Source organism: Sciurus vulgaris (assembly GCF_902686455.1).
Source record: "Sciurus vulgaris genome assembly, chromosome: 2".
Taxonomy (NCBI): Eukaryota; Metazoa; Chordata; class Mammalia; order Rodentia; family Sciuridae; genus Sciurus; species Sciurus vulgaris.
Genome location: NC_136462.1, coordinates 203,559,249 through 203,581,419, shown reverse-complemented (window position 1 = coordinate 203,581,419; position 22,171 = coordinate 203,559,249). Strand labels below are relative to the sequence as shown.

The window sequence follows — 22,171 nt, the reverse complement described above, 5'->3', positions numbered from 1 at the left end:
GGAGAGACTCCAGGAGGGGCCAGAGCGTGGTGGCCTCTCTGGTAACAGGAGGCTGTGGGGTCTCTCTGCGCTTCGCCCAGCGAGACACAGCGATGTGCCCCTGACAGCAGGGAGCAGGGCCACGGGCACACCAGCCATGGCTCTCCAGGGGTGGTCACCAGCCTCACCACCCCCTTGTTCCGTGCAGGAGCCGGGGGAGTGTCCTGGGCGAGGCGGGGCCTCCTGCACGCTTGCTCCCTGCCCGACACCCCAGGCAGGGGCCCCGGCTGTGTTGGTCCACATTTGCAGACCTCACAAACTTCCTGATCCCTAGCACAGAATCAGCTCTTGGAGCGGCTTCATGGACCCTGAGGAGGGCTGGGTCGAGTTCCAGGGTTAGGGGAAGGCCAGGTAGCCTGGCCTGGGGGGCGATGAGCCCTGTGGGAGCTGTGTAAGGGTGTGGTCAGGCCTCTCCTGGCTCCAGACGAGACTGCAAGAGCATGGGCCATGGACACCCAGGACATGCTCACCTGAGGCTAGGAGATCATGGTGTTGACCCTGAAGCAGGGAGGCCTGTTTTGGAATCTCACAACTGAATGTTTGACTTTGGACTAGTTGCTTAACCTCTCTGTGCCTGTTTCTTCTCGGGCAAAGCAGGGGTAAGTGAACAGCCCATCCCAGGGTGCTGTGGGAGTCCAGTGAGCCAGTATCCACATTACTTGGGTCAGCACCTAGACAGGCCCAGACAAGGAGCAATGGCCATGTTGAGGGATGGTCACCGTTGAGCTGCCCCTGAGCATTCTGAAGCCTTCCCACAGCGGACACAAGCCTCTGGTGACCTGGAAGAGCACTGGGGGCCCAGAGCAGGTGTGTGGGTGGCGAGCCCTGAACCCAGAGGGTATGAGGGCAGAGGGGGCAGGCAGGGCGGAGAGCTGGGAGAGAGGTGGGGCAGGGGCAGGAGCAGCCTAGGGAGGTGCCGAGGGACACTCTGCTCCAAGTAGCCTTGGAGGGAAGAACAGGGACCCCTCCAGTCCCTGTGCCCCAAACCCGGACCTGAGGTCTAGTCCTGTGGCTGTGGCAGGTGGTGCGGAGCCTGGGGTGGGGTGACCACGGGGACTCCAGGGGAGAGCAGGACCCTCCCTCTCCTCTGCAACCGGGCTCAGTCACACAGGCACCCTCCCCCCAGCACCGGTGCGTGTGTGGGCATCACCTGGGACTCCCTCAGGGTGGACACCATCCCTGGGGCAGCCTGCTGGGGCATCTCTATACAAGCAAACCGTCCAATCCGGGTCTAAAGATCTGTTTTCCAAGCACCTGGTGGGAGCCCCTGTCCTGTGGCCCCACACCCACTGCCCACTTTGTACTGGAGGGCCACTGCTGAGGGCCGGAGCGGGGAGTTTCAGGGTCCAGCGGGCGGGGTTATGAGCGTCTTTTCTCTGCCCAGAAAGGCGGGCAGCAGGGCCTGGGTTTCTCCGCGGCTGGGTATGGGGGCGGGGCCGTGGGGGACAGGCCGGTGGGGAGGGGCTCTTTCCCCAGCGTCTGCCAGGGGAGAAGGGTGAGACACTTGTCATTTCCCAACTGCCAACAGCCGCGCTAACGCGGCGTGGGGTGATGGAGTTAGCCAGAACCGTGCGGGCGCCCTCCTGGCGCCCAGAGCCCTGGACGCGCGCCCTTCACCTCCGGCAGGCCCCGGGGGAGTCCAGGGCTGGAGACCAGGGTGAGAGACCGCGGTCCGGACTGCCTGGGATCCCCCAGTCGCACGCAGTGACCAAGGGGTCCCCACCCCGGACTCGAGCGTGTCCCGAGCCCCGGTAGGACCAGGAAACTTTACCCCCAGGCGGGGCCCGCCGCAGCCTCCACGCCCCTCCGGCGCGATCCGCCCCCTCCTCCTGCTCTCCCTCCTGCCTCCTCCTCCTCCTCCCTCCCCCTCCTCCCCGCTCCCAGCGGCTGGAGGCGGCAGGTCCGGGCGGGGCCGCGCCACGGAGCTCACATCCCAGCACGCCCGCCCCGCCGCCGCCGCGCCCCGCGGGACGAGCGGTCGAGTAGAGCTGGGGGACCAGTCGCCAGCGGCGCGGGGCGCGAAGTTGGGTGCGCGCGGGCCTCGGAGCGGGGCGCGGCGGAACCGGGAGCCGCCCGCGTCTAGAGCCGGATCGGTGCGCCATGGAGCTCCGGGGCCCCAGGGCGCCGCTGCTGCTGTTGCTGCTCCTGCTCCTGGGGACCGGCCTCCTGCCCGGTAAGTTTCGGGGCGCTGAACGGGCCCCTTCGCCTCGGTCCGGGTGCCCAGGACCTCGGGGCCAGAGGAGGGGAGGCTCCTGGCTGTTGTGCCAAGCCGCGGGTGCGCGCAACCGGGAGGCCACTGAGACCCCCCCACCACCCGCGAGAGGCACAGGCTGTCCTGCGGCGCAGGCTGAGCCCTGCGCGGAAGGAGTCATCCTCCCGCAAATGCCGAGAGAGGGGTTGGCGGGGGTATGTGGGGGTTTCCGCAGCATTCCCAGAGCTGGATCTAGAACCTCCAACTTGGACAGAGGTGGGGCGAAGAGGTGCATCCATCCGGCCGAAATCCCCTGCAGACCCCACGTCTTCTGGCTTAGGGGGTCAGCAGTGGCCTCTGCACTTGGAGGCCCCACCCCACCTTTCATGCCCCTCAGGGTCTTTCCAGCTCTCCCCCTTCCCATCCTCTGGGAAGCCCCGCACTCCACCCCACTGAGGAGCTTCCCATAGGGAATTTAACCCCCGCCTCGTGATGAAAAGCAGTCTGCACTTTACTGGTAAAGGGACCAGGAAGAACAGGGTGAGGGATGATGCTCTGGGCTGGAGTCAAGGGTCCCAAGAGGTCTAGAAATAGAAGGTCCCTAGGGATCTAGGACCTCCTAGGGACCTGCCGCTGACCCTCAGGTGAGCAAGATCCAGCAGAAAGCAGGGATCTCCCTTCCCTCTCCCCAACTCTCTCCATGATGCAGCCATGCAGGGGAGGCAGGGAGGCCCCCAGACCCCCCAGGGAGAGGAGAGAACGGGGAGTGGGTCGAATGGGGCACCCCTCCCCAGGCTACAGAGTGGGGCTCACCCAGGGCTCCGTGTGCCGGTGCAAGGACACCGCTGGCCTGCAGCCCTTAGGGTGTCAGGCTCTTTATCAGGGTGGGCACACACCCCACCCCCACCAGACCTCAGAGCAGAGCTCCTTCTGAGCCATAACTGTTCCCTGCAGCCTCTGGAGGCAAGCTCTCCTGCGAGGGGCAGGATCCTGGCCCCGCTTTCTGCCTCTTCCTGCCCCTGCTGGCCCCCATGCCCTTGCTCCCACCCCCTGTGCTGCTTTCTGCTCCTGCCCTTTGTCTCTTCTGGTCACTGGAAATGCAGCCCTTCCCTCTGAAGCCACTGTCCATTGGGGAGAATACCCAGATCAGTGCTTGGGGATCGATCATCTGGCTTCTCAGTGAGACGTGTGGCCTGGAAAAGGCTCCCTTGAGAGAGTGGCATTGACCCCGGGCAGGGCAGCCCAGGCCAGAGGTGGCCTGTGCAGGGGAGCTGAGGTGGGCGGTGACGTGTGAGGGATGGAGGCAGAGGATGTGGGTGGAGGGGCTGGCTTGAGGGTGGGCAGCCCGGACGGCCACCTGTCCTGGGCCACTTGCCTGCCTCTCCCTGCAGTGAGCAGTCCTGCAGAGACCCGGGCCCACGCAGAGGAGCGGCTCCTGAAGGCACTCTTCTCTGGCTACAACAAGTGGTCCCGCCCAGTGGCCAACATCTCAGATGTGGTCCTGGTCCGCTTCGGCCTGTCCATTGCCCAGCTCATTGACGTGGTAGGTGTGGGGGCCCGGCCATCACACATGGCTACTGAGTCGCCTTGAAGGAAAGGGCTCTAAGGAGGGCAGCTGGGATGGGCAGGGGACACCTGACTGTGACTGTGTCTGGCCATGGCTGGTGGGACAGAATGTTAGCTGCCAACTCTGTGTGACCTGAAGCCAAGGACTCTGGGTGGGAGGAGCTGTTGGAGAGAGTGTCATAGCCAGACAGGTAGCAGCAGGAAGCCCAGGGCCTCTGCCAGGCAGAGGTGCCAGCTTCATGCCTAGCATTCCCAGCCATGCTCAGTGACCTCGCTGGGGTGGGACCCAACTTGGGGCAACTGGCCAGGTGGCTTTGCACAGCCTGGTGTGTCACACTGAGTTTTAGCAGCCAGAGATGGAACCTGTGCCCATTCCTTCACTTTGTGTGCAGCATCCCCCAGGCCTGGCCCATGCCTGCCAGGATCTGGCCGTGGGTCTGCTGATGAGGGAGGGGCTGCCAGTGTTCCAGGCTGGCCCGTGCATGTGGGCAGCCCTCTGCCACCCTGCTGTGCTGTCCTGACTTGCTGCGAGCAGCTGTGATGTATCAGGCCGAGTGGCGAGCATCCCAGCATCTGGACTTGCACAGAGACCTGGTCCATGTTCAGAGCCAGCGCTTAAACCTCCACCCTCAGTGTCCTGGCACTGGCCCTCAAAGGGCTCCTGCAGTGTCCGTGGCTGGGCTGGGCAGGATGCATGGGCTTCACCCACCCTGCTGAGGTTTACATACTTGGCTGCAAAGCAGTGACTGGCAGAGGCAGCCACGGGCGGCACAGGACTCCTGGTCTGCAACCACTGCCTGGCCTCCACTCGGCCTGTCTGGGGTCGCGCCATTGCCTCTCAGCCCAGTTGAGGCCCCGGGCACACCCAGGTCAAGTCTCCAGCTCTCTGCCCTGGGGCTGGCTGAGACACTCGTGAACTGTACACATGTGTGCTGACATGCAGGGTGCTGACCAAGGCCTTGGCCCTTTGTGAGTGGAAGGGTGCCTGTGTCTGCCTGCCGTGCATGCCCACCAGGTGCTGGGGCCTGGGGCCCACTGGCCCCAGCCCACCTGTGCCCATCTGTGTGTTCACTGGAGGTGTCCGTGTGGGGTCTCAGTCTGGGCAGGGAGGGCCTGCATGCTGCATGTTAGCTCACAGCCTGGCGCAGTGCAGAGGAGGCTGCAGAACCTGTGTTGAGTCCTCATGACATATGCCAGCAAGCGCGGGGACGCGTCTCTGGGTCCCCAGGGAACCTGGGGACTGATGCTGCAGGTCGCCAGGGCAGGAGGGCCGTGTCCAGCTGCCGTGGAGCCTCTTCCCAGGACCCTGGAGTGCCCAGCGGGATGGGGCAGGCCGTTGCCCACTCCCAGGCTCCTCAAACACCCGGCAGGTTGTGTGGGGACGGGGTTGGGTGGCAGGAGCCTGAGGCCAGGCCTTGTAACGCGCACTCTGCTCCACGTCCTGCCCAGTCCTCAGTGTCTTGCCAGGGAGGGGACCAGCTTGGGCAGTGAGTGGGAGGAGTGATATGGCTGGCAGGGTCCACCCACAAGCAGCCTGGGAGCCCATCAGAGCCAAGGAGGCAATGGTCAGACAAGTCTGTGCCCAGTTTCCTTCAGCAAAGCTCAGGGGCCTGTCCCCATCCCTGAGACCCTCGGCCACCATCCTGGGCTTGGTTGCCTCCAGGGACAAGGTGCTCACTCCTTCCTGAGGTCTAGCCCTGGCTGCTGTGTGCTGTGGCGGGGACCAGACCAGAGAGAGGTGTCCTGTCCCCGAGGGACCCTCAAGCTCCTTCCTGCTTGTGCCCTAGGACGAGAAGAACCAGATGATGACCACAAACGTGTGGGTGAAGCAGGTGAGTGGGGAGGGCCACCTGCCCCGCCCTCTGTCCTGAGCGACCTCACCCACACTCTGTCCCCGGCAGGAGTGGCGTGACTACAAGCTGCGCTGGGACCCCGGGGACTATGAGAACGTCACCTCCATCCGCATCCCCTCTGAGCTCATCTGGCGGCCGGACATCGTCCTCTACAACAAGTGAGCTCAGGGCCCGGCCGGTCAGGGTCGGGCTGGGCTAGCCAGGGGGTGGGAGGCTCTAGCGCGGCCCCACCCTTCTCGGCCCTGCCCTGCAGCTGTGCCCCATGGACAAAGCTGGCTCCTCAGCCCTGTGGCCAGCAGCCTGTGGTCAGGCTTCTGAGAAGCTGAGCCAAAATCTCATGTGGACGGTTTGCTATGCTTGGAAGCCGGCTGGCTTTCCAGGGCTGGCCATGGCAGGGAGTGGCCTCCAGAGAACCTCCTGTGGACCCTCTCTGGGGTCCCTGAGCTGGGGCAGTCCTGCTCCACTGGCTCTATTTGATGGGAATCACCAGGGATGGGTCTCCAGCCTTGGGCCGGGCGGGCCTGGGCGGTGGCAGTTCCCACAGCACTCACGCATGAAGTGAAAGGAAGCCCTCCACTCCTGCCCCGACCATCTGCCCACAGCCCCAGCCAGGCCCCAGGGTGTCTGTCTGACCTACAAACGTTCCTATTTGATTAAGAATGAGTGGGCTCCCTTCCTGCTAATGGAACCCGTAATGGCTGCAGTGGTGGCGAGTGGAGGGCTCCGGATGATCTTCCAGATGCACTATGGGAGGCATGAGGGGAGGGCAGTGGTCACTGCTCTTCCCTTGGGATGGACTGTCTGTCCTCAGCATCTCCCAGTTTGAACTTCAGACCTGGAAGTCACCCCAGTCACCTGGCCTTTCTGGGGGCCATATCTAGCCCTGACCCCACCACTGGGACTGAGCCTGTCTGGCCCACAGGAACGTTTGCAGGGCGGGCAGCCTGGGAAATCCCCTGGGTGGGATTGGGCCAGGCAGACACACAGGTCTGGGTACCTGCAACGGCCCAGTACCCATGCCTCGGGGCAGGGCTCAGATCACTTCCTCGTGTCACCCCGTGTGTCTTCCCTGCCAGGACTCGTGGGGACAGTGGGGTGGAACTGGCCTCTCTGTGGGGTTGGGGCCAGCACTGAGACTTTCTCTGGACAGGATTTGAGGCTGGTGAAAGTAGAAAGGACTCCAGAGTAGTGACTGACCCTGACGTCTGACCATAGACACTAAGGAAGCCTGTTTCCAGGGGAAACTGGCAATTGTTGGCCAGGTGGTCAGTGCCTCTGCTGGGCAGGGACAGGCCCCAGCTCTTCTGTAGACTCAGGAGCCCCTCAATTAGTGCCCTTGTCCACTTGGGGTTTCCCTAAGATGGACCCTTTGGGGCAGGAGCCCAGAAGTCCCTGATGTGGTACTGGGCAGGAGGACAGAGGGTCTTTCTTGGCCTCTCAAGTGCAAAGTCTGAAGGCAGGGCCTGTACCCACTGGAGCAGGGCCCAGGACCCACCTGCTCCTAGCCTCCAGCCTGGGGTAAATCCAGAACAGGCTCATGGCCGGACGGTTCAGCCCAAATGCCTGCACCCCTCAAGTGTCCTGGGACCTCTGAGATGGTGGTGGGGTATGGGCCAGGAACTGCAGGTGCACAGCTGGCCTGGGAAAGGCCTCTGCAGGTGCAGACAGCTCTCTGAGAGCCTGCCGTCCTGCCCATGGCTGGCTGCTGCTCCTGAGGGGGTCCACCCTTGGGCCTCTGTGCACTTTGCCCTGCACTTGTGTTTGGAACGAAGCAGCTCGACCTACAACTGAGGGCCTCGAGGGGGGTTTTGTCCCAGAGCCAGGACTGGAGGAGACAGGCACCCCCTGCTGCCCTTGCCCACCCTCTCATTCCTCAGGGAGCCACCCGGGAAAGGGAATACCTGCAGATGCCGCGGGTAGCAAAGCCGGGCGGCCACAGCAGCCGTTCCCCCTCGCGGGCTCCTCAGAGCCACGCTGGGCCATGCAGGGCGGGAGTGCCGTGGGTGCAGTGGGTCGCGCAGAGCTGGGCTCCATGGCGGAGCCCCGTCCTGCTGCCAGCCAAGGGTGCGGCTGCCCTCCCGAGCGTGGGGAAGCCCAGAGCTGGCGCCTCACGTCCTCCTGCAGAATGTTTGCTGAAGAGGATCTGCTCACTTGCCGGGGGAGCACATTTTCATTTGTGCCTCAAAAGAGTGAGGCTCTGATTTGGGGTGAGATGGGGCTAGAAGGAGACAGACCCACGCCTGATTCCACGTGGGCTGGGATGTGCAGCAGGACCCACCCTGTGCCACCCAGAGGGACGCTGGGCGTCTGTGCAGAGGCCAGGCCATGCTGGCTGGAGCCTCATTGGGATGCGTGTGGAGCTGCTCTCTGGCATCTCCCTGCAGCACAGGCGCTCAGTGAGAGAGCCGCGTGCAGGCCCGGCGACTCAGTGGAACAGAGGTGGGCTCTGGTCCCGACCCCCTGAGGACCAGGCACCAGTGTGGGTGGCACATGAGGGGAAGGGGCCTTCGGGTCCCCAGTGGCTGCCACGGCCTCAAGACTGGTGAGAACCGGATGATGCTAGTGGGGTGCAGGGTGAGCTGCCAGATGAGGCTCAGAGAAGCAGGGCCCCTGCTGCCCTCAGACCTGGAAGCCCGTCCTTCAAGCTGGGCCCTGGGGACAAAGTAGGTGAAGGAATGGGCAAAGGGCCTGAGGCTCGGGGCTGCGCCTCCTCCAGTGCTGAGCCCTGCACGCTCCGATGCCTGCTGGTGCCCTCAGGGGGTTACTCAGGGCCAGCGGGCGTGCTAAGAGCAGACTGAGGTTTCCCGTTAGCATTTCTGAGCTGAGGCCTGCAGGGCCTGCCCAGAGGGGCCAGGCATCGGCTGCTGCCTCTGCCAGTCTGTGGATGCCAGCCCAGGGTCCAGATGGATGGCCTGGGTCTTGTGGGGAAGCGGAGGCCTGGTGGCCAGGTTACACGAGGCATGCGGGTGGGCCTTTGCTCCAGGACCACTTCCAGCCTCGGGGGATACCCTGGGGTGGAGTGGGGCCAACCCCAGGAGCAGGAGGGGGCTTCTTGGGGGCTGCTTGCTTGTGTGCCCTGGTTGCCATGGACAGACTGGGGCATGGCTGTTCTTGAAGCCAGGGCCAGGACTGGGAGCCCTGTGAGCCACAAGAAGGAGCTGGAGAGACAGCATCCCCTGGCTACCAACCCTGGCCTATGGGTGGGACATCAACGTCCCCTGAGGCAGGAGAGGTAGAGGCTGACCATCAGACACTGACCCCCAAGGCAGCAGCCTGAACTGTGTCCAGCTCCTATGTTGTCCCCAGCAGGCTGAGGCATTGTTCTTGCCTCTGGGGCCACAGCGTCCTCATCCTCACCTGCAGGGAGCCCCCCTGCTGGCTACCTGTAGCAGAGGTGGAAGCCGGGGCCTCCCTGAGCTTGGAGCCAGTGCAGAGGAGTGGCCAGCAGGGAGACAAGGCCTTGGTCCCAGGAGGTGCCTTGTTTGCTTCCCATGGGTGGTCAGAAGCCGTTTCTGTGTCCACGGGCCTCAGCACAGACACAGTGGGCAAAGGTCCACTGCCCTTCGGCAAGAGCCTTCATCCAAAGCGGGCCCTGCTGAGCAGCTGCTTGGCCCCATGTGTCCTTGCTGTCTCTTCTAGGCAACCAGTGTGCACTGGGTGGGCCAGCCCTCAGTCCAGCAACCGCCTGTCCTCCTGTCAGGCCCAGGAGGCCACTCACGCTTTCCCAGAGATGCACATGCACCCATGCACTGAGGAAGCGGTCCTGCCAGGCCTTCAGGCTACCTGCTAGTGCCCTGCAGGACTGTCCCTAGCCCCAGGCAGGGCGGGCTAGGAGCCTGCTCCTCTTGGTGCTCACAATGCTGAGGGGAGGTAAGGGGAAGGCAGGGTGAGAAATGCTCCTGTGCTGTGAGGCCCTGAAGCATCCTGGGCCCCTCTCAAAGGTATAGGACCCTGGGGACACTGGGAGCTCCAGGAGGGGAAGCCAGGGGACTGGCCCCAGCCCCAGGTACTGTAGTGACCACCAGAGGCAGCAGTGCTCTGCCCCTGTGCCCGGCCAGTTCATCCCTCCAAGTTCTCAAAACCGTGTGTCCTCTCCGCTCAGGTGGTAAACAGAGGCACACAGGTAGGTGACGGCCCAGGCTCGCTGGGCTGGCATAACCCCAGGCCAGGCGGGGAGCCTTGCTCTTCAGGAGCATCCACGTGTCCGGTGCACAAGGGCCTCTGGTGTGGGCACATGTGGGCCTCACTCTCCTCTCTCCTGCCCAGTGCGGATGGGGACTTTGCGGTCACCCACCTCACCAAGGCCCACCTGTTCCACGACGGGCGGGTGCAGTGGACGCCTCCAGCCATCTACAAGAGCTCCTGCAGCATCGACGTCACCTTCTTCCCCTTCGACCAGCAGAACTGCACCATGAAGTTCGGGTCCTGGACGTACGACAAGGCCAAGATCGACCTGGTGAGCATGCACAGCCGTGTAGACCAGCTGGACTTCTGGGAGAGTGGGGAGTGGGTCATCGTGGACGCGGTGGGCACCTACAACACCCGGAAGTACGAGTGCTGCGCGGAGGTCTACCCCGACATCACCTACGCCTTCATCATCCGCCGGCTGCCGCTCTTCTACACCATCAACCTCATCATCCCCTGCCTGCTCATCTCCTGCCTCACCGTGCTGGTCTTCTACCTGCCTTCTGACTGCGGCGAGAAGGTCACGCTCTGCATCTCCGTGCTGCTCTCGCTGACCGTCTTCCTGCTGCTCATCACCGAGATCATCCCGTCCACCTCGCTGGTCATCCCGCTCATCGGCGAGTACCTGCTCTTCACCATGATCTTCGTCACTCTGTCCATCGTCATCACCGTCTTCGTGCTCAACGTGCACCACCGCTCGCCCCGCACCCACAGCATGCCCGCCTGGGTGCGCAGGGTCTTCCTGGACATCGTGCCCCGCCTGCTCTTCATGAAGCGGCCATCTGTGGTCAAGGACAACTGCCGGCGGCTCATCGAGTCCATGCACAAGATAGCCAGTGCCCCGCGATTCTGGCCTGAGCCCGAGGGGGAGCCCGGCATCCTGAGCGGTGTGCGCAGCCAGGGACCGTCGCCTACTCTGTCCTTCTGCGTCCCCCTGGACACACCTGAACCCCAGCCTGCCTGCAAGTCACCCTCCAACCAGGTTCCTGCTCTGCAGCCCTCAGAGGCCGAGAAGGCCAGCCCCTGCCCCTCCCCAGGCCCCTGTTGCCCACCCAACAGCACTGGGGCCCCAGGGCTCACCAAAGCCAGGTCCTTGAGCGTCCAGCACATGTCCGGCCCCCATGAAGCAGAGGAGGGCGGCATCCGGTGCCGGTCTCGGAGCATCCAATACTGCGTTCCTCGAGACCGTACAGCCTCCCAGGCTGATGGCCAGACGGCTGGCTCCCTGGCCTCCCTGAAGGCCCGCTCGGCTGAGCTCCCTCCCCCAGACCAGCTCTCTCCATGCAAATGCACGTGCAAGAAGGAGCCCTCCGTGGTGTCCCCAGTCACCGTGCTCAAGGCCCGCAGCACTGCAGTGCCACCCCGGCACCTGCCCCTGTCACCAGCCCTGACTCGGGCAGTTGAGGGCGTCCAGTACATCGCTGACCACCTGAAGGCAGAAGACACGGATTTCTCGGTAAGCCCCTGCCCCACGGCTGTTGTGAGGTCCTCTGGCCCATGTGGATAAGTGGATACCCTCTGTTTCTGGCAAATGGTGGAGATGGTGGAATACTCTGGGAGACACAGCATGGATTCTGTCCAGAGCTCTGGTCGTCCCTGAGCTGAGCCAGGGCCCAGCAGAGCAGGTAGCCCAGAGTAGCTGGGCCCAGGCTCCATCCCTTTTGGTGCTGGGTCTCTAGAGCCCGGTGGGTGGGTGAGGGCAGCCTCTGGCCTGCCGCTGCAGCATGCACAAGGTCCTCCTCAGCGTCTTTGGGTCTCCCGGGGCTTCCAGGGCATCCTCCCGCTTTCCAGACGGCATTTGCCTGCTTGCCACCCATGAGGGTCTCCAGGGTCCCTGCTCAGACAAGGCAGAGACTCGGGGTTGTGGGCCCCGAGAACTGCCTCTTCCATCTTAAACTGCCTCCCAGGGGCCCCAGGTCAGTGGTGGAGCTGGAGCCCCATCAGAGCACAGGCAGGAGGGAATCCTGGGGCCTCAGCTGTCAGCATCTGTCCTTTGCATTGACCTTGCCCTGGACAGGCACCTGTCACTGCCCATGACACTGCTATCCCTCTCGGGGACCCTCCTCTTGCCAGCAGCTCCCCATCCTCCTTCCTCAGTGGAGGGGCCTGCCTGGCCCTGGCTCCCAGCTCCAAGCCCTTGTCTGTCTCCCTGGAGCTGAGTGAGCCTAGAAAGAAGGAGGCATGTCCTGCTGCCCTCAGAGCCCCCTACTGACTTCAGTAAGCTGTGAAACTGTCCAGGAGTCTCTGAAAAGTCCCACATTGCAAAGACCTGCCTGGGGAGAAACGGGCTCTGGAACCACATTTCGCTGAAGCTCTGGAAAGAAGAGAGGTGTGGGCGAGTGGGCTACTGAGGAATGGCTCATGCCAGCAGAAACTTAAACAAAATCTTCAGGAGATCAGCTCTTCCCGTGGAGTCCAGGGACCAGAGCTCCATGCCTCCCCTCCACCACTGCCAATCTGCTGGCTGTTCTGGCTGCCTGACCTGGTTCTGGGTCTGGGAGAGCAAAGCTAACTTCACAGGATGGCCTGGCCAGCGGGGGAGCTGTGGTCTGCTTCATCCTCAGGCTGGGCCGGGCACAGGCAGAGAGGGAGCAGATCAAGGCCCGTTGGGAAAGTGGCATCGCAGGGCTCCTGCTCAGCCTTCCTGGAACAGGTGTCCTGGAGGGCTATTTAAAAGCGACTCTGCTTGCTCTGAGGTTTTCTGCAAGCGAACGTGGTCATTCGGGGCTTTAAACCATCAGGATACCTGTGATTGCTTTGACAAACTGGGCAGATGCCCCCAAATGGGGAAACTAACTGCAGGCTTGGCCCACTCCTCCCTCAGCTGACTGAGCCTGGGCCATGTCCTCTGCTGGCCACTCACCACAGATGCATGAGTAGGAGCCCAGGTCACCTACTCATGGCCCAAAGGCAGCTCCTATCAAACCTGGGCTACCAGGGATCTCCCAGGTACCTAACTGTCCACACTGGGAGACAGTGAAGTGGGCTGGGGTCCACTCTCACAGAGATGTAACCGTGGCCCCCCCTTGGCTGCTCATGCCTCAGTGTCCTTGTTACGGGGCAATCCAGGTGAGGCTGCGTGACCACAGATGGTGGACATATTCAGTGTGGTTTCTGCCTGCTTGCTGTTATCAGCCACCTTTTTCAGATCCCCTCCACCACCTCCATGGAACTGTTGCCCAGCAATGCTGCCCCACCCACACCCACTCTGGCCCCCAGGTGTGCCAGGCTGCGAGCACTGGCCTGGAGCAAGAGGGCAGGTATGGATGGTCCCGCCTCAGGCCTTGCTTTTGGGACCTCCTCCACCTGGAGCCCAGCGTGGGGGTTCTTAGCAATCAGACCCCGCCTGCTCCTGGCCCTGGCCCTGCTCAGCCAAGCTTGTGGGTGTCCCCTCTCTGTGCCCTACTTTCACCATTTGCATAATGGGGGTGCACTAAGCTTCCAGGGCACCCCCAGCTGTAGCAGGAAGCTGGACCATGCGTTCCTTGAGTGCTCCCCCCTCAGCCTCCTGCAGGCTCAGGTAAGGTCAGCTGGGGACACCAGGTGGACCTGTCTTCTGCGACAGCAGAGGGGTATGCTCTGATTCCACATGAGTGCCTGCGATGCTCTCTGCAGACGCCCAGCCTGCCCTCCGGGCCTCTCCCCGCCTGACCCCTGCAGCGGCCACTCTGGGTGGAGTGGAGCTGTTGAGTCCCCTGGCTGGTAGAGGAGAGGCTGAGGTGTGCTCCTTCGCTGGCATCACCTCGGTGCAGGTGTGCCCCTGAGGGGAGACGAGAACCTGCCACCAGTAGCACATGGTTCTGAAGGTTCTCTTGCTGCCCGTGAGGTCAAGGGCCGGGGCTTGAGTGACCCCATGTCTGTGTTTGCAGGTGAGGGAGGACTGGAAGTACGTGGCCATGGTCATCGACCGGATCTTCCTGTGGATGTTCGTCATCGTCTGCCTGCTGGGCACTGTGGGCCTCTTCCTGCCACCTTGGCTGGCCGGCATGATCTAGCAATGAAGCCAGAGAGGCTTGGGCTCCTGCAGGAAGTGTGGAGCTGGGCCTGCTCTTCCCTGGTCCCCCTGCTTTGTGGGGCTTCTCTGGTTGTCACTTGTCCCCCATCTCCTGTCCCTGTCATAAGACGGCTTGGAGACATGGCCTCCTGGGGAGCCAGAAGCCTGGGTGCTGGCTCTGGTCAGGAGGTCCTGGGGCAGGGGCTGGCACGTGGTTGTTCCATCCATAGGACAGCATCATGGCTGAGCCCTGTTAATGCAGTCTGACATGGCATCCTCCTGCCCTGTGCACTGCACAGGTGTGTCTGCATCTCAGCAGGTGGCAAGCATCCCACCTGTCCCACAGGGCCATGAGGCTTCGTCCCCTTTTAGTCCCAGTGGCCCCAGGCCTGTGGGGCCCAGCATCCAGGCCTCTCCTGCTGCACCTCTCTGGAAGCTCCCTGCCACCCCGGGACCCAGGCCTGCCACCAGCCAGTCCAGGCAGAGCAGACACTGGGTCTTGTGTCCACAGGGGCCCCAGCAGGTGGCATCATGCCTGTGTGTTAGAGAGAACCCGGCGCCACCCTGGGAGGCCTCAGTGCCACTGGGAGGGGTGTCAGGTGCAGCCCCCACAGTGAGAGACCCTCGGGCCAGGAATTCCGCTGTCCCCCTGCTGGGGTCATGGGGTCTGGTGAGTGCTTCCCAGGGGCCCAGCAACCCCAAGCCCTAGAGGGCACTTGTGTTTGGGGATTTTCTGGACCATGAGGGACCTGAGCAGTGTCCAGGCCACTGGCCCATGCCCCCTGGGGTCCTCCCCAGCACCTTGAGGGTTTCTGCCTGTGTGCACAGCCCAGGAGGCCCTCTGAGATCCAGTAGGTAGGAAGGGCATCGTAGTTGCTCTGGTGAGGCCACCCCAAGCTCAGCTTGCCCTAAAAACTGGACCCTTGGACTAGTGGGTCCAGGAGAAAGGCTCTGAGCCATGCAGTGGGAGTGGGCCTCCCTGGGCTCCCTGACAGGCCAGGGGCTTTCTGACTGGTCCTCTGGGGTGGTCACTGGCCAAGTAGGGCCTAGCCAGCTATCTACCTTGCCCCAGTGCTAGTGGGGGAGCTGAGACATTGCTCCTCCAAAACAGGTGCCTGGAGCAGGCGAAGGCAGCGTGCTCCCTGCCCCGGGTGCACCTCTCGTGGGGAGAGGCATCCATGGTGAAGGCATGTTCCCGAGAGCCATCCTGGTCCCCCCAAGGCGTGCCCTGCTAGTGGGCAGCCCTGTGCCCTGAGCCATCATGTCCCTGGATCTCAGCTGATTCCTTGGGGCTTCCTGCGGGAGGTACCGGAGGACTGAGGGGGCAATTGGGGGGCACTAGACCACTCACCATGCACAGTGGACACAGCTGCTGTCGCCGTGGTGCCACTTTCTGGTCCTCGCTGGAAAGCTCTGGAAAGAGCATCAGGATGGGGGGTGTGGCGTCACCCTACCCCCAGCCCCAGGCAAACATCTCTGAACACAGGGCTACTGGCCACCCCATGCCAGTGCCTGTGGAAGGGGACCTTAGTCGAGGCTCCGGAGTGGCCTAAGTGCCAGTCCTAGGCCTCTGGGTTCACCCAGTGTCCGGGGAATGAGGACCCCACCTGCCCACCTGGGTCTGCAACTGGCTCTGAGGACTGCCATTCCCTGGTGCCCTGGCATTCTCAGCTGGAGCCCCCAGGATGGGGGAGATATCCCAGGCAGCTGAGTTCGTGCAGGGACCAGGGTCAGGCCTCGGAGGGCGGTGGGTGAGGAGCCCAGAGGGGAGGCTCAGGACATGTATCACATAAGCAGATGCACTGCCAGGCGTGTGGGCAGCTGCAGAGCCTCTGGGCAAGGCAGCGAGAAGTGAGTATCTGGGACACTCCTGCCAGGCTACCCTCCTGCCACCCAGAGAGTCCAGGAAAGGAGAATGCCCTGGCCCGTCCCCGCAGAGCTGATTGAGACTCCATGCAGCATGCCTGCCTCCAGTGTTGACTTGTGACTGACGTAAGGTCTGCTCCTGGCAAGCACATGGTCCCTGGCCTTCGGGCCACTCAGCTTTAAGGAATGGAACAGCGTTGCCCAGGCCCTAGATGGCCACCACCCTGCAGCCCCAACTTGGCTTCTCTGCCTAGTTGGGGTGTTGCCCACCGGGGTGTCCTGTGCTCACTGCCGGGGTCTGTGGGTTCTTAGTGGCTGAGCCGTGTTCTGTCTGAATAAACGGAGCCTGTTTCTGGCCTTGGCCTGCAGCGTGGTGCTGGGAGCGGAGGCTGCCCACTGGGAGCTCATCGCGTGGCGCATTCACACATTGGTTTCCACCGTATCGTGTTCTCTGGTGCCCTTGCCTCCTGCACCTGCCAGACCTGAGGCTGTCCACGTCGGGCCAGTGGCTCCAGGTGACGCTGGGCCGTGCCCTGCCTCCTCACCAGACTTCCGCACCAGGCCCAGGCTTCCCCGCCCTGAATCGACCATGGCATAGGGCCTGCCAGAATCAGTCAGACTGGTCAACCACACACTGTTGTTTGCCCAGCCTGGCCTTCCCCGGAGGCCCCAGCACAGCCTCAGCTTTCCTGCCTCCTAATGGGCCTGGTGCTTCCCCGTGTTCCTGCCTGGCACGAGGGGCCCCTCCCCTCAGGAAAAGCAGTGTCCGCTCCACACGGGCCCACAGCACAGCATGGCCCGCCGAGCCAAGGCTCCTACTGTCTGCCCTCCTCTGGGGACACGCGCAGTAACCAGGCACACCACCCGGCTTTGGCGTCTCCTCTGTCTCAATCTGTGGAGAAATGCTGGTTGCACCCAGTGCCGCTGAGGCGGCTTCTCGGCCCGCAGTGGGAATGCATGCTGCCGTGGGTGTGTGCTGGGCAGGGGCCGCTGACCAGGGTCTGTGCTTGTTCTCGAGATCATGCCATTCACACTCCACCGTCCCTGGGTGGGAGCTTCCGGAGCCCTGATCCCGCTGGCATTCCTTGGCATTTGCCTGCTGTACAGGGCGACCTGTGGAGAGTGTGACTGTCAGTCGCCCAGCTGGAGGGCCTGCACACATGACTGACAGCACAGGGTCCGCTGGGCCAGCCTGCCCTGGCTCGCTCACCTGGGGTCCTGCACAGTGTGCTCTGGAGCTGGACCTCCTTGCTTTCCCAGCTGGGCCTCTGCCTCCACAGGTGCTCCTGGGTGGCTGCTCTTTGGGTGATCCACCCATCCTCCTGCCGTGTGGGAACAGGTGTGGGTGCACAGGTCCAGGGCGGATGGCTCGGCCATGGGAGGTGTGGGTGGTCAGTTCAGTGGCTGTCCCCAGACTCATCTGCAGGGTGTGTGCAAGGAACTTCCTTCAGCCAGGGTTCTGAGGGCCCCTTCTACACTGAAGCATCTTGATTTTCCAGTCTGGTGGAGATGCAGTCCTCCCTCACGCAAGGTGGGCATCTCACTGAGTGTTTGCCAACTGCTCGTGTCCCTTCTCTACAGTGCTGACTCTGCCTTCTGTCAGTTCTCCACTGTCCATGGACTTCTCTTGGTAATCAGAGAAACACCCTGCCTGATCTGACCCTTTTGCATCTTTCACCTCTGCACATGGGCTGTTTTGCTCAGTGTCCCACACACACTTGAAAAGAATGCATCTCCTGCTGTGTGGGGTTAGTTCCAGATATGCTGACCAGGTCACCCAGGGGACGGTGCGCTCAGGTGCTCTCTGTCCGTGTGGATTCTACGTTTGCTTTTTCTACAGATTCTGGGGTGAAGGGCTGATGCCCCAAGGATGAGCGTGGAGCTGTGTCCCCAGGGATAGCCTTCAAGCTATTACTCTCTGTCCACTGTTCATATAGGGCTTTCATGTCCACCTGGGGCCACCATGTCCACTCAGGCTATGGCGTCCCCTGGGTGGCTTGCCCCTCAATGTCTCCCTTTGGGGCCATGACCTGCCACGTCTCAAGCCTGCTGTTTCTGACCACAGCATGGCCCTCTGGCTCTGCTCCGCCATGTCTGTAGGGTCTGACTTTCGGCCTTGTTCCTGCACCCCCAGCTGTGTGGTATGTAGCGGGGGGTCTGCTGGGCCTGCCAGGGCGTCTCCTTCCCCTGGGGCTCCTCCTGCCCCTTCACAGCCTGCCCGGGGCCTGCCCAGATCTCTGTAGCGCAGGCTGTGCTCTAGAGCTTCCTCTGAGCCAACATGTTGCTCCGTGGAGGCTGCGCGGGCCTTGGTGCTTGTCCTCAGGTGCACTTGACCCATGCACCCTGGTGATACTGGACCACATCGGGGGACAGCCTCTGTGGATGCTCACGCGGGAGTTTCTGGGTGGGTGGTCTGCATTTGTTTCCTGGGGTGAACACCTAGTGTTGCTGGGTCTCTCGGGACAGTAATGCGTTTGTGTTTATAAGGCCCCACCAAAGCCATGCGCAGTGGTGCACGCCTGCGGGCACTGGACCTGGGGGCTGAGGCAGGAGGATCACAGAACACAGACCAGCCTCAGCAAGACCCTGCCTCAAAATGAAAAGTAAAGGGTCAGGGTGTAGCTCGGTGGTAGAGCACCTGGGTTCTGTCCCCAGAGCAAACACAAAAAGACTAAGGCGTTGGCTCTTTTTTGTTCTCAGGGTGCTAACTTAACAAATACTTGGTTTCTCCAGTGCTCACTAAGTTGACCTGGGGCACATCTGCCACTCCTCCCCTTCCATAGGCGGCCTTGGGGCACCAGCCAGCAGGAAGCCCGCTGTCTGCTCTGGCATGGCTGCTCCAGGTTTGCCCAGGCCAGGCAGGCCACTCGCCCCCTGGAACTTGGTGTGGCTTTGTCCTCCTCCCAGCGGCTTCTGCCACGTACCTGACGATCTTCTCTTCCTCCAGTAAGGATTGCGGAGAAGATCTGGGTGTCACAGTCGGGGGCTCCGTGGGCCTCAGGGTGTCTCTGGCCCGCTCACTGGGGTGATGATCTGTAGGTACAACTCTGTGTGCCTGGCACTGTGAGGGGCTGCCCTCCCCGCTCACTGCCCTGGTTCCGGCCCTGCTGTGGTCCCCTGTGTGCCTCCTTGTGCTCCACCAGGAGAAGCCAAGGGCCCATTGGAAGTCTCTGTCCTGTGGCTCTTGGCTGGTGTTGGCCAGCCTTTCCTCGCTGTGACCATAAGGCCTCACAAGAACGGCTGGAGGAGGGAAGGCTTATCTGGGGCTCAGGGTTTCAGAGGCCTCAGTCCATACACGGCTGAGTCCAGTGCTCTGGGCCCAGGGTGCACATCATGGGGAGGGGCCCAGCAGAGGGAAGCTGCTCCCCCCATGGCAGCCAGGAAGCAGAGGGAGAGAGGGGAAGGGGCCGCAGGGAAGATGCACCCTCCAGGGCAGCCCCTGTGGCCACCTCTCCAGCCACGCCACCTGCCAGTCACCACCCAGTCAGTCCATTCCCACCAGGTGGGCTGCTGAGGCCACAGCCCGCAGGCCAGCCATCCCACCTCTGAGCTCCTGACCAGCAGGGGCCTCGGGGCTCCTGTAGTCCAGGCCATTCCAGGGTCATTTCAGTCACTTCAGAAAAGCCTAAGCTTTTCTCTGATGGTCGCATTTTCAAAAACTGGTTTTTTACTATTCCCACCCGGGTAGCTCACTGTCCCTGTCCTCGGGCAGCCCCATCATGAGGACACTGACCCTGGTCTGCGTTTTTACCCCTCCTCCAAGGTCTGGAGACTCCTCAGCCCTGGCCTGCAGCTCGCCAGGCTTTCCCCATTGACTTGTCTCTCCTTCAGCTTTCCATAGACGGCGGTTTCTGGTTGGTTTCCTTTATTTATAGCTGTTATTTCTGGCTTCGTGTTATTAATATCTCTCCTTGCCTCTTTGGTGTATTACGATTTTTTTAAATTAATGGACCAAAGAAAGCATGAGTTCCTCCTCATGCCACTGTCTCTGTTCCTGGGGGCAGAGATCTTGTGACCCCTGTTAACGTGTCTCCTATACCTGCGCGATGGTGCCCGTGAGCAGGGGTGTGTGTGTGCAGACACCTGTGTGTGCCTGTGTGGGTGGGCAGATTTCAGGAGGAAGCAGCTGGTTCCCTGTGGTGGCTTCTTGGGACAAACACACACGGGGCACACACAGACACAGTGTGTGCATGCAGAGTCTGTGCCCGAGTCCTCACTGCTTCACGGTGGTCTCTCTTGGGTGACAGCCCTGCCCGGCACCTCTGAGGCTCCCAGGTCTTAGGTGGCCACTCGCTGCGGGGAGTCTGGACCTTCCCAGGGACGTGTGCGCTTAACGCCCATGCGGTGGAAGCCTGCAGGCTTGCTGGCAGACGCAGGCCCCGGATTCCTGCAGTGCTCCCGTATTCCTCTTCTGCTCCTAATCCCGGGGACCCTCTTCTGTGGCCAGTTGCTGGACCTGTTCTCCGTCCTCACGCTTGGCAGGTGTGGCTGCTGCCTTCTTCCTGGGACCAGAACTGCAGGTGGACAACACCCCATTCCTCTCCTGCCTTGGGGAACAGCCTCTGGATCTCATCCAGGCCCACAGCCTCCCAGGAAAGACCCCATCCCAGTTCCCTTTAACCAGGTCTAGCCACGTGACCCGGATGGGACCGGACCCTCTAGGACCAAGGCCAGCCCCTCTCCACCCTTTCCATCTGAATGTGAACAGGCAGCTGGAACTAGGACAGGTGTCCCAAGTTGAGGGGGAGCTGGGCAGAGGATGCCGAACGCAGGAGAGGAGCAGCCCAGCCACCCAAAGCACCTCCCTGGCCTCCATCTGGCTGAAGCTGTGGTGGTCCTGTAAAGCCACACCTAGTCCCGAACAAGACACTTGATCCTTTTGTTGGTGATGACCTATCTTCTGGGCAGAGAGAGTGGCAGTCTTGTCTTCCAGGTGGAACTCGTGCTAACACTATTGATTTTCTGAATATGGAAGTGGCAACTTGACAGGCATGACCCCTGCCCCTTTCCCCAAGGGGATGTGACTTCTGGAGCAGCAGCAACCATCCTTTGATAAAGAAGAGCAGCTGCATGCTGAGGATGGCCAAAACCTGGGTCCCTGGAAGCTTCCACATCAGCTCTTAGGACTGTACACACAAGGACAGAGTCCAGCCACTCAGCAACTGCATTTGTGAAAGCCAGCGGAGCGCGGTCCTAACAAAGGCCTGCTCCCTGAGTGTTCGCTTCCTACGGTTCAGAATGTTTGTCTGAGTCTTCCCTAAAAGCTGCCTGTAAGGCTGTAACTTGCCCTCTGGGCGTCACTGGCCGGTGGCCCTGTGATGCGGCATTGCTGTATCCACCACACAGCTCCAAGTGTCCTCCTGCTTCACCCCCGATCCCTTGTGGAGCACTCTGTGGGTCTCTACCTGATTGGTGACGTCCCTCGATGGCACTGTCTGCTTTCCAACCTTGTCACGGTCACTGGGTGGCCCTGAACAGTCTGTCTCTGGAACGCAAGGGTCTCTGTGGCCCCACCCACTGCCGACCGGGTGGCTGTTCCTGTGGAGGCGTGTGGCTCCATCAGGCCACGCAGGCCCCGTGAGTGCGTCTGTGAGTCCCCGCTCTGCTCTTCCTGCTACCTGTCTCAGCAGTCATGCACCCTCCCTGCCCTGCCACCAACCACTGCCAACCCCTCCTGCACCAGGGGTGCTGGGGCCTCAGTCAGAGCTGCTCATCACTGCCTGCGCCCGGGAGGGTAGGCCAGATGCTGCCCGCTGAGAAGAACCTGACAGTCACCAAGACTCCCCAGTCCACATGGGCCCCAACACAACTCCACTGCCACACACCCAAGGACCCAGTGCCCTGCACGTGGAGGCTGGCAGCTGCAGGAACCTCATTCAGGCCTGCATGGAGCAGAGTCCACTAGCACTGTCCAGTCCAAGGGCTAGTGGGAGGCTCCCAGGGTGGCTGGGTGCAGGCTGCCTGCCAGGTGCTCAAAGCAGCTGCTTCCCTTAAGAAGTGGAGCTAGCCGTGTGTGGTGGCCTTACTTGCAATCCAAGCCACTCCAGAGGCTAAGGCAGGAGGCTCCCATGTTTAAGGCTAGCCCCAGCAAACTTAGTAAGACCCTAAGCAACTCAGTAAGACCCAAGTAAGTAAGTCTCAAAATAAAAAATAAAGAGGGCTGGAATGCGGCTCCGTGTTTAAGCGCCCCTGGGTTCAATCTCTAGTACCAAACAAACAAAAAAAAAAGTGGAGCCAGGCAGTTTTGGTGGGGGAGGGGCAGAGAAAAGGGCTGAGAAGGGGCAGGCTGCTCTGGGCTCGTGGTGGGGGGCCGTTCTGGATTCCCGGGGGTGCAGGGGCTGCGCTGGGCTCTCTTGCTCATGCACAGCTGTGCAGGCCCACTGAGGAGGCAGGCCTCAGGGACTGTGACCAAGCTGCCTTTGCTGTGCTATTTTAATTGATCCCTTTCCTTGGGACACTGTGGCTCACATTTGAGAC

The 22,171-nt window shown here is 62.0% G+C and overlaps 1 protein-coding gene across 2 annotated transcripts; it reads left to right on the top strand.

Moving 5' to 3' along the window:
• Positions 1 to 1,901: 1,901 nt before the first annotated feature.
• CHRNA4 (cholinergic receptor nicotinic alpha 4 subunit) lies at positions 1,902 to 14,239 on the top strand. 2 transcript variants are annotated; one of them, XM_079128001.1, is made up of 6 exons: positions 1,902 to 2,212; positions 3,622 to 3,773; positions 5,584 to 5,628; positions 5,698 to 5,807; positions 9,916 to 11,290; positions 13,704 to 14,239. In XM_079128001.1, the coding sequence occupies exons 1-6, from the start codon at positions 2,140 to 2,142 to the stop codon at positions 13,827 to 13,829; spliced, it is 1,881 nt and encodes a 626-aa protein (XP_078984127.1). In that variant the 5' UTR covers positions 1,902 to 2,139; the 3' UTR covers positions 13,830 to 14,239. The 2 variants fall into 2 exon arrangements, with proteins under 2 accessions (XP_078984127.1, XP_078984128.1); XM_079128002.1 differs by lacking the exons at positions 1,902 to 2,212; positions 3,622 to 3,773; positions 5,584 to 5,628 and having other exon boundaries at positions 5,695 to 5,807; positions 10,052 to 11,290.
• The last annotated feature ends 7,932 nt before the right edge of the window (positions 14,240 to 22,171 follow it).